This window comes from Centroberyx gerrardi, chromosome 8 (assembly GCF_048128805.1).
Source record: "Centroberyx gerrardi isolate f3 chromosome 8, fCenGer3.hap1.cur.20231027, whole genome shotgun sequence".
Lineage (NCBI taxonomy): Eukaryota > Metazoa > Chordata > Actinopteri > Beryciformes > Berycidae > Centroberyx > Centroberyx gerrardi.
In genome coordinates this window covers 17,494,924-17,506,684 of record NC_136004.1, presented here as the reverse complement: position 1 = coordinate 17,506,684, position 11,761 = coordinate 17,494,924, and the positions used below count along the sequence as shown (strand labels likewise).

The 11,761-nt window shown below is 44.0% G+C and overlaps 1 protein-coding gene across 2 annotated transcripts in view; it reads right to left on the bottom strand.

Moving 5' to 3' along the window:
* rasl10a (RAS-like, family 10, member A) overlaps nucleotides 1-9,767 on the bottom strand; it is a 10,198-nt gene extending 431 nt beyond the window's left edge. Inside the window, exons 1-2 of one of the 2 annotated variants that reach the window (XM_071920943.1) lie at nucleotides 9,552-9,767; nucleotides 3,309-3,438 (exon numbers count right to left, since the gene is read on the bottom strand). In XM_071920943.1, coding sequence (XP_071777044.1) covers nucleotides 3,309-3,438; nucleotides 9,552-9,767 — 346 coding nt within the window. The remainder of the gene's footprint in view (nucleotides 1-3,308; nucleotides 3,439-9,551) is intronic. The other variant, XM_071920944.1, reaches the window with a different exon arrangement.
* Nucleotides 9,768-11,761: the final 1,994 nt, after the last annotated feature.

Sequence of the window (11,761 nt, the reverse complement as noted above, 5' to 3'; positions counted from 1 at the left end):
GTATTTTTATTTATCTCATTACTTTTACTTGCTGGAAAATGGAAAATCTTTAGGGGTGACTTAATTGTGTACCAGGAGGCGTATATTTCAACCTATGATTCCAACCAATAAAACCATCCCGCCCCTCCGCCCCTCCCATCAAATAAAACTGCCTTTCTCTCCCTAACTGATATCCCATTGGTTTACACTTTTGAATGATCCCTCCCCCGTGTTATGTCCTGCCCCAGTATCCCTTTTAAACAGGAAATAGATCAAATTAAAGAAGTAAGATGCTCTAAAAATGCCATTTCATTGCGACTTTAATCTGGCAAGTAAAATAAGACAATTATTTGACTCTGAAATCACAGTCAAACAAATGCGTTGAGGTGTCTGAGGATGTGATGGGGACTGAATGAAGGTGAGAAATTGTCCATGCTGTGACAAACTGCCCCCCCTCCAGCACCCCCCACACCCCCCATCAACAACAATAACAACCTGAAGGTCGGAAGTATACTGTCTAGCACACTATCAGTGAGTGTCGGTGAGCTTAATGAGAGTTGATTTCTGCAGCAGGAGTGCTTGTGAGTCATGGTAAATCCATATAAGAATGGATACCTTTATTGTGTGTGTGCATGCGCGTGTTTGTCGGTGTAGAGTGTAATCAGAATCACTTTAACCAGCGAGCACAGTTAATATAGGAGAATTTGTGGTGGTGACACGGGTGCAGAGAGCCTCGCTGCTTGTCACGGCGGTTGGAGAGGAGGGTGCAGTACGTCTGTGTGCAGTTTCCCCAGGTTTGTGAGGCGTGCGGGGGCGGACTGGAGGATCACAGCTCACAGGCTCTAGGGGCCTCCCACCACACTCTGCACCGACTGCTTTACAGCACTTTCAATTGTGAAGATGTATGGCAAGCTGGAGGCATACATTTGTGACTCAAGACTTCAGTCGCAGACATGTAACACTGTTGTCTTGTTTAAAGCCTGATTTGTGCTTCAATGCATCGTCCTACAGTGTTAAACAAATAAAGAACATCAGCACCCAGGATGATGTCATTTAGTCCAAGCATTTCCAATCAAGCCTTGTTGGTTGTGGTTTGGAAATCCAATCTGAGACCAATCTGAGTCATTCATGAATGAAGTCATGAATTGGATCAGATGGCAGATACTATGAGGGGAAGAAAAAAAAGGGTGACATTTTTCACATTCACACATTTAGGCTCATGAATCTTCTGGTTTTGGAATGGAATTTAAAGAGTAACTTAATACCAAACTCAAATCTGTGTAAAGCCTGACATCCAAAGATAGAAAGCATGTTACAAAAATTGCATCTGCTTCATAAATTTCTTTAATTGCCATCTGTTATTGGCTGATCTTTGGTGCCAGGTGATGCCACCTTCTATAGAGTACAACAGGTGGTGACACAAACTGTTGTAGGGTTCAAATGTTAATGTTAATGTTAAAATGTTCTGTTATTAGTTATTTTGGAGATGTCTAGTAGTCACACCTTGCTTGTTTAGTGAACTTGGCTAGTGAAGGACCAAAACAGTATTCTGAACACTCAAAATGGGTGATGGTCTGACAATATGAATGTGATTTCTAACAGTGAGCTGAATTGTCATGTGGTGCTGTTTGGTAGGATACCAGAGTTCCTGGAGCTCGCAGCTGCTCAGAGCTACAACTTTTTTTAATTAAAAACAATAATTTAGCATGTAAATCATCAACTATAATAGGTCATTAGCACTGATGAATGGCCATTATGAATGTGAAGTATTGTGGCAGTGCTGTGATGTTTACAAGCTGCTTTACTTGGTCATGGCCAAGACATTTAGTGAATCACTGAGACAACTTTGTGCTAAAATAAGTCTACTACTGCTTTAACAATTTATCTGTTACTCATATAATGAATAAAGGTTACTTTTTGTTACACCATGCCTCTTCTTCCGTCTAATGAGACAAGTGGCTCTCAAGCTATAAATCTAAGTGCTTGAAGACATTCTGACTTTCAAAAGCACATTGCAATAATCATCTCACCTTTTTTTCTTTACACTGGGGCTTGAGGGTTTCAATAGAGATGCAGCCATGTGTGTGTGTGTGTGTGTGTAGGTGAGAACTATATAGGGTGATGCAGCGAACCAATACTGTCACAGTCTTCATAAAAATGTAGGCAGGCATGGGCTTCAGGGTAGAGAGCTAAAAAAAAACTGATGAAATAAGGTTATTCTGTTTGTGAAAGGATCTTGTCTGCAGATTGTCGAGGAACGTTTCAAGTTATTGCAGATTGTGGCGTGTGTGTGTGTGCGTGTGTTTGTGTGTGTGTGTGTGTGTGTGTCACACAGAGGGACAATTCCTTTATAGTTGACATGCTCAGTCAGGCAAACCTTAATAAATCCCAGCAACCCGTAGGTGCTTCCTCCTCCGTTATTCACAATATCAATTCATATATCTTCCCCTCTCCTTCCCTCTCTCCTTCCTTCCTTCCCTCCTTCTCTTACCTATCAGTCTGGTTTCAGATCTTTCTCCTATGATTACACATATTTCTCCTATTTTCCATTCCCTTTGCGCTCACCCTTCTTTCCCTCGCTGCTGTTGATAATGGTTTTCTGTCACGGGCCGTAAACACACATGGCAGAAGAAACGCATGTGGAGCTACAGGAATGCGGGAATGAACTGAGCAATGGGGGCTCGGTCATGTCACCGTGCAACAAATGAGGGCCACTCATTTTCCCTATCAATATGCAAATATATGCAGGTGCAGATGCCAGCAGCCAGAGAGCCACAGAGCAGGTGATGCCTTTGATTTTCACTGGTCCTTGCGTGTTTTGTTTTAACCCACTAGTCTCGGGCAGCATCCTGGTGGCTCAGTTGGCTAAGGTGTGTACCATGTAATCGCAACGGCTTAGGTTCAAATCCGACCTCGGACCTTTATCATAATATTATCCCCCCGCCTCTCTCCCCCACGCTTCCTGTTTGTAATCTGTCCAATAAAGCAGAAATGTCATAAAAAATAATCTTTAAATCACCGATGGCTGATGCGCCTCTCGCTCACCAATGCCAGAATCAAATGTCACCTCATTACTAAACTGTCAGGATGCAGGGAGGGACGCGCTGAATTAAAAGATATCACCATGAGTGGACTATCCATCACTGTCACACTGTCACAAACATGTAATTGTATAGCGGCGTAGTGTGGCTGTGAAATTGCACGCTGTCTTCAGAAGGGTCACACAGCAATGCCACCAGAAGCCAGCAGTGATAGTTAACAAATGGTGCGTTTATGGTTGTATGTAACTGGCGGTTAAACAGAGTTTGTCTGACGGTGTTGCTGCTGACCGTACCTGTGCTCCACGATCTGCTGTCTGATCATCTTGACGTACTCGAAGCTCTCCACACAGCAGATGTCGTACACCAGGATGTAGGCGTTGGCATTGCGAACCCCTCTGCAGCGCAAATCCAGCCACTCCTACAAGAGAGACACAGAGAGAGAAACATAAATATCTGACCTGAGATAAACTACTCCATTTATTAAAAATTCACCCATTCACAAAGATAAGTCTCGCTGAATGTTTCCCTCAAATTATCCTAAAACACCTTGGCTCAATGCACCCAAAGTGACACCATCCCATCCTCTGTGGTCGTCATTTTCCTGCCTCTATTGCCTTTTTCCTCTCCTCTCTGAAAGTGTGCGGAGTCAATGAGGTCTTAGAGCCGGCATCACTGTGGGAGTCAGGCAGCCTAGTGTAAAGCCATAGAACATGGTGACTGCCTGGCGGTCAGCATAATGCATAAGAGCTGCACAATGTCTTAGCTACATGTGGTCAAGGACACAGACAGAGGGAGCAGCTTATGAGACAGAAGCAAACATGGGGCCTTGTGTCAGAAAAAGAAATAGGAGCATAATACAATATGATGCGTGCTGCTACTCTGTTCAGCTTTGTGATGCAGTGCACATTCAGCGAGGCAAATAGCAACACTAGTTTTATGGTAATGAGTTTCTAGCAATAATTAAAGCACATGGCACAACTGGATGCATTTGCAGCTTGCTAGGGGACAGCGGCTTCAACAATGACATAGTGACCCGCTCTATTCACGCTGTGTTTCCCATGCCCTCGCCACCCCGCCATCACCCTCACCACCTCCTACAGCGTGCTATGAATCTATAAGTGGTCCTGCTGGTGAAGGAGGGAGAGGAAAATAGAGGAACATCGGGGGGTGGGGGAAAAAAAAAAAAAAGAGCTGCTCAGGGAGGGAAAAAGCGAAAATAAAACACGGCCCTGAGAGAATGGGGAGAAGATGAAAGAGCAGCGGCGGATCGAGGGATGAGCAGACAGGGTGTCAACATAACCTCTGGTCTGCCCGCACCATGCTAATGGAGGGTGTCGGGATGTGAGGCTGTCAAGAACTCGGCTGAGTTCAAATCAGTTCACTTCAGTTCAGTTCAATTCGACTCAACTCAATGCAGGAAAGTATACAATAAGAACAGTAAGGTAAACACATTGACAAGCAGCAATTAAGGCAAACAATGGATAACATATTCTGTGCAGCAACAGTAACTTATTCAGTCCTAGTTCTGGCAAAGGCCTTCTCCTAACAGCTCACTCCAAAAAACTAATTCCTTTCCAGGTTGAGAAAGAGAAAATAATATGCTTTTAAAACCAACACACTGTACGGGTGATCTGTGAAAATAAGATTGAGAATTTGAGTGGCAGGGAATGCTAAGGGAGCAGACGATGATCACGTAACTTATAATGATGACAACGCTAACACTGTCTGTCGGCAAGGAATAATTGCCTTCATTCAATTTGGAAGAGGGATTTTTGGGTGTGTGTCTAGGTGAGCGTGTGGCAGAGAGTCTCACACATCAGCAGGGAGATAATGAGGCTGATCAGGCATGGAGACAAACATGTGGCACTAAGATCACTGCTATCAAAAGTGAGAGAGGAGGCAGAGGGGAGGGGGAGGGAGAGAGAGGCAGCGTGAAGAAGTAGTGAAAAATGGCAGAAAGTGAGATTATTTTCTCTCTCTCTCTCTCTCTCTCTCTCTCTCTCTCTCTCTCTCTCTCTCCATATCGATTCAATCTTCTTTAGAGGGACTGGGGGAAATATGTCACAGATCCACTGTATTTCCACTATAATTTTCTGTCATCTCTTCTTTTGTGGGAACTTCAGAAATTTTAACCTATTTTTGCCAATCTACAAGACACATTCACAGTGATTATACACCATATAATCACATTCTTGACAACGGGGGAAATTGACAGTGTGAAATATACACACTGGCATCCTTCCTAGGTGCTTCAGATGCAGCCCCACAGCCCTGTGGGCTAAAAATAGAAGCTTGTGCTCTCATCTCATATCTCTTTGTCATCCAAGTCTTGTTTTTAATGTGGAGGAGGAGCTAGAAACAGCAACACCGCTTCTTCAAACCCAAACAAAGAACACAGGAAAAACAAAGAAATTAAGAAGTAGGACTGGGAGGATGGTTCAGCAATACAAGACTGATACACTGAAGTCAAATAAATCAAAAATGTATGAGTGGGCATGTTTATTTGTGTGTGCCTTTGGGCTGCATGTATGTGTGAGTGTACATGTGGGGGCGTGAATGTATGTGTGGTGCCACTGTCTGCGTCCTCCAGTCGGTCTTTTTAACACTCTGCAGAAAAAGAGCATCTCATCCCTCGCTCCTCAAGAGCCAAACAGAACATGTTTCCCTGACAACCGCGGGCCTCGGTCAGCTTTTAGCAGGCTATGACAAAGCTGTCGAGTCTCCCGACATCAGGGAATGCAGCTCAATAGTAATAGTGGTTGTGATGGATCAATATGTAACCAGGTGGGGGAAGGGTGCATGGGCCACACTGCCCACTGTGCATCTAAAATCTATTACATCCCTTGGGGAGAAAACTCTCATTACTCAGTGATGACCTTCACCACAGAAAAGCATTACATCTGTTGGGTTTATTGCTGTTTGAGTTATGCAGGTTGTTTGAGATGATCCTGCGCTGCTGGTCGACTGCCTGCTATAACTTAAAGCATTTTCTTGCACTCACACGCTCAGACTAACTCACACACACGTGTACACACACACACAGAAAACCAAAATGTTACTAAACAAAAGGATCAAGTAGACCTACTTTTGGGAAAAAGACATTACTTGTTGAGTTTGAAATATTAATCAGGAGATCACAGACATATTTTACACAAGCTGAAATTGCATTTAATCACACTTAATGATAAGATAATAATAATGACACTATTCACGTTCTAAGCCATAAATTGTATAAAACTATAGCTTTAAATTCTATTCTCTAGATTTTTTAGAGGGAAAGTAAAAGTAACTGAAAGGAATAATCCACTGTCTTATGTTTTTCATTACACTTTTATGTAAGTAAGTAACCAGTAATTGATTGTATTTTGAAAGTAACCCCCACTGCCACTCCAATGTTGGATTTATGTAAATAGGAAAGTATGCAGATACATAAACACTAAAAACTTTGTGTACACACCATGCATTCACACAAGCACATAAACATTCGTCTATTTACGGATGTGCACATTGAATTACCGGCTCTGTGAGAGTTGAGATTACAGTGTGTAACATGGAAAGCAATCGTCTCTATACTGTTAGCACAGGCAGTATTGAAGGAGATATCTAAGAAAAATGGCCAGAGAGCGCAGGAGCGGGAGAGGGAGCATCTTGTGTGGGAGGGAGTCATGGTGATACATTATCACAAGAACAAAAAAAGAACAAGAAAAAAAATCAGTGCTAGATCCGCTGTCAGGCTTAAATCCATCTGTCACCACATCCTATCGACAAACTGTGACAGATGCTCTGTGAACGCAATCAGCAACAGACAGACACACCGCAAAGCAAACAAATGATTATACCGTCAGAGCCTCACTGTGAAAAAGATAGAATGTCGCCAGTCTTGAATGCTGGAAAGGAAAGGAGAAAAAAAAGGTTCTCCAAATGGTGAAACAGGGCCACAAGTAGCCTTCCAGAAAGTCAGCGTTCTTCTTTAAAATCAGATGTGACGAGAAACTGCCACGCTACATAAGCATGGAGGCGGACTGACTCACTCTATTCTGCAGCTTATTCATCAGAAATTTCAGGGGAAACGATGAAACCCAATTTGGTAAACTTTACTTCCACAGTGTCCATTAAACTCTGTGTAACCTTTCTAATAGACTGCAGCAAATTCCTGCTTTCCTCTCTGTTGGTCTTTTATTCCCTGCAGTATTCTAGGAGGGAGCTGTGCTTTAATTCAATCTGCGCTGTGCTGGAAGTAAATTACAATCAGGTTTCTTTGTGCCGGCACTGCTTCAGCAGGCAGCGGCCCATTGTGTCCTGTGACCCTGACCCAGGTTACATTTCTGTGCCCACAGGATCAATGGAGAGCCGGGCGGTGAGTCAAGAACGCCTGCTGTCTCACCACTCCTGTCACAATGAATAGAGGAGATCACCAGATACAGGAGGCTTCAGAACAAGCAGAACAGGACATGGGCTGAAAGAAAAAAACACTTCAGCTGGCCTCTCAGGGCCGTTGCTACGTAAATGAGTAACCATAAATCATAAATCTGTCTGATAGAAATGTGGCAGCACTCAGCTAATGGTTTTCTTTGCCCATATACCTTTCACAAAGGACCCCTGCTCACTGTAATACCACTCTCAAATGAAGAGGAAACGCTGAAACAATATGATGCAACATGCTACAATGGCAGAGAATGAAAGCTGTGTTCTTAAAAGCTTTTTCATGTGACTCAATGCTTAGGACACACACACACACACACACACACACACACACACACACACGTCATGAGATGGTTCATACTGTCTTATTCCTGCTTTCTGCTCACGCCTACCAGGCTGCTCCCTAATGTGGGTTAAGCACCGTTTAGCTGAAGATAGAGGAAACTCAATCAGGATTCCTGTACTGAGGGTCTCTGTGGGCAGGAAACAATGAAGCGCACTGCAGACCTCTTAAGACCTCCAGACAAAATGTTGTAAAATCTGCGCGGCTCCACTCGTAGAATAGTTAATTCTGCGAGGCTCAGGAGGACGATCGCTCCGGGTTCTGCCTTCCTGCCGGTGGTTTTTAACACCATGCTTACTGAGCGCAGGGCAGACCGACACTTGGGGAGGCCTCCCATCCAGCCGCTCGCTCTCTCTCCTCCCTGGCCTGACCTCATTTTCTCACTGTCACCTCCCCTGTGTAGTAAGATACAGTTGTTCTTTGCAGGCGATGTGTTACACTGAAGAAGCAGAGAAAAATGATCAGCGGCGGGCATCAGAGGGCTGAGTGTCAGCTCAGTGTGGTGACCTTGGAGATCTCCATCTTGAAAGCTTCACAGCCTCTCCGCCGAGGCTGCAGTGGACAGGAGTTTGACACTCTTGTCCAGTCAACAGAGGCTCAGAGTGGAGCATGCTGGTTCAGTACCCAATAATCCTCCACACACACACACACACACACACACACACACACCCTCCATATCCTGCATTTTGTACTTTCTGGCTGCCTCCTAGTGAACTGGCAGCAAAGAGAAAAAGAGAAATTGAACATGCCCTTACTTTGTCTCAAAGGAAAACAACTTTTAGGAGAGGAAAAGCTACAAGAAGAAGGCCTAAGAAATACTACTTCAATATTCCCAACTCCTGTCAGGGATTAAGACAGAGCGACAAATCTGTTGTGCAAACAGTTTGTTCCTTAACGCTGTCAATCTTGTGCTCCGGGACAGAACATTTGGAGCTACAGTGTTATTTTTTTTGCTCTGATCCTATCAGATTGGTGAACTAATGAGGTGTGGCTAATGACCTGCGGCCATGAATAAAAGGCCAGTCTGTTGGTCCTATTTTTAAAATGGGAATTTAACCAGGTGCTGTGGCGATGCCTGCAGCGCAATCATGCTATTATTTTCTATACAGACCAGATTCAACCCAATCATCAGTGTATTGTCTTTCACCACCTACTGAAGCACAGATCTCATTGTGTTCGACCCTGGAAGACAGTCTTAATCCCCAGGGAATACTGCACCTGCTTAGAAGTCTCAGCAAGAATAAATGACGAAAAAAATGATTATTGTTTCTATTATAAAACACATGCCATGATTAAATACAATTTATACAGTATAAACAAAATTATGCAAGCTGGCATATGAGGGAGGACAGTGGCAGAGAGAGAGAGAGAGAGAGAGAGAGAGAGAGAGAGAGAGAGAGAGAGAGAGAGAGAGTTTTATAACGTCAAAGTAAAGCTCTCCAAGGCTTAAGTCAGCCGGGTCTCCATAGCAACTAGTAGGCTAGGGACATCTGATAGTGATAGGAGAATAAATAAAATGGGTGTTTTGTCTTTGAGGAATGCCAGCGCTCGTGAACAGACAGACAGATAGACGGACAGGCCCCTCGCAAAACCATCAAACCATGAAGTAGAGAATAAATGAATAAAATCTGAGAAATGAATCGCCATAGGATGAGAGGACCCAATTGTAGCCTATAAATCTTTTTTTTATTTTTTTTTTATTTTTATTTTTTAAATAAAGTCCTCATTGCCCAAGTGAGTCCAGACTCCTCAGACGGACACATTACCTGGCTCGAGCTCGATGGAAAAGAGGAGATTGGCGGGACGTCTAAAATCTTCAGCTCGTACATGCTGCCGTTCAGTATGACGGAGGGTCTGTACACATATCTGGTCCTGGTCGGCGTGTACACCTCCGAGAAATCATTATAGATGAACTGGCGGATTATAGAAGTTTTCCCCACGCCGGGAGCACCGATGACTGCGATACTCAGCGTCTCCACCATTCCTGGAGCGCAAGTTCAGCACCATGGACAGCGACAACAACACGTCTAATCAGCAGACCGTCCAAAAAAAAAACCCAAAAAAAAAACACACACACACACACACAACAAGCCGGCGCTGCTGCTTGCTGGGCTGGAGCGCTCTGGAGGAATTCAATCCACCGCTGCCCCTGTCATCAGCAGTTTCTAAATCACCTTCAATTGATTTAACCGCGCGCAATTAAAAGGAATAAACGGCCGAATTAATCATCCATCTGTTCTCTGAAACTTTTCACCAAAATAAATCTCTCCCGAAAAAACACAAAAGCCATGTACGTTTTTCCTGAACTGTTAGTCAAAAATAAAGATGGATCATGACCGCGCAGATGTTGAGGTTTTCGCAGCGCCTGCAATCCAGCAGCGAGACAAACTCTTGGTTTTCTGGGGACATCCCCGGGCGACCTGGTCCCCCGAGAGGAAGCGGGAAGTCCGTCCTCGTAGTCTCCGCGCGGACATAATCTCAATCGGGCTAGACTTTGACCTTGCCTAAACACAAAAAGGGGACCCCGGCCGCTCTCGGTTTCGCTGACAGATCTCCTCCTCTCCTCAGTCTCCTCATTGATTCTCTCTGCGCCTCTCACTCTTCTCCAGCTGATGCACCACCAGACTCCTCCATCACGGGCAAGACGGGCACACAGCGGCCAGCTTCAAAGACGCGTTTTCCACGTGTTCTCTAATTGAACGCAATCCCATAATCCCCGCCAGAAAGCTAATAATGATATGTCGGTAATTCAAGAGAAAGAGGGCTATCCACACAGACTGCAGACGGTGGTTTTCTGTAAAGGCATCTGTAGCCTGTAACGAGCATTGTGTCTCTTTCTGCTGTTGGAGATGCCTGCGCGGGTGTAGACTGCGCGCTCTCTCTCTCTCTCTCTCTCTCTCTCTCTCTCTCTCTCTCTCTCTCTCTCTCATTCTCATCAGTTGCTAAATCCCCTGCCCTCTTCATCCAATAGGATCATGTCATGTAACAAAGCATGTGAAAGCCTGAGCTGTAAATTACGCCGTAAATAAATTGCAAAAAGGCATAGGCCACACGCGCGAGGAATCCATAAATCGTTTTTTATGATGGTGAAGGTGCGTAAGGCTGAACCTCAATTTCCTTCCAAGCATGTCTGAGGAACACGACTTATCGATGGGGGTCCTGAGGCGAGGGAGGGTGAGGGGGGTTGAGTCCCATCCATCAGTGCTAGATGGCAGCAGGACACAACATCCACAAATTCCCTTACTGACAAGGCTGAGTAATAAACATTGTATATTTTATAGGCTATTCCTCCAACATAACTCAAGACTATATGAGCTCGTAGCCTCGGTTTCAACGTCACGGGATCAATCAAATACATGGAACAGTCCACCGACTTTAGGCTACACACGAAAACGCAGTTTCATGTAATGATGTTGGAATGGCTATTAATCCAAAGAAAAAAGGATGAAAAGCGATTTTAAGTACATCTTTATAGCCTATGGCATGATCCTAAATAATTGATTCATTGTGTTGTGATATAGGCCTACAGTTGAGAAATTATAGCCTATGACTCTGAATCATGTAGACCTATAGGCTTGAAGACCGGAAGCTCACAACAAAACTCAAGATATTGGTTTAGGCCCACTCTAACATGTATATTGATGCTCCATAAAATAATTTGTTCAAAACACAGTAATTAGACTACATTCCCCCATGCCCTAATCAGATATTTCCCTATAAAATTTTGATAAATTCACAGATCCTTGAAGATTGACATAAAATGGGGTTTATCTTTGCAACTTTTTAAAAACTTCATATCTAAAAATACTGTTCTATTTCACAACGTTAACAGTAAACATACCTTACAGCGTTAAAATACACCGACTACCCTTTTTCTGAGAACAACTCTGACAGGGAATTGGAGCTTAAATATCTCCCCCTGTATTGTTTGGTGGGAGGGCTACTGTTGGTTAAGTTTCAGTTGTATGGACTGAGC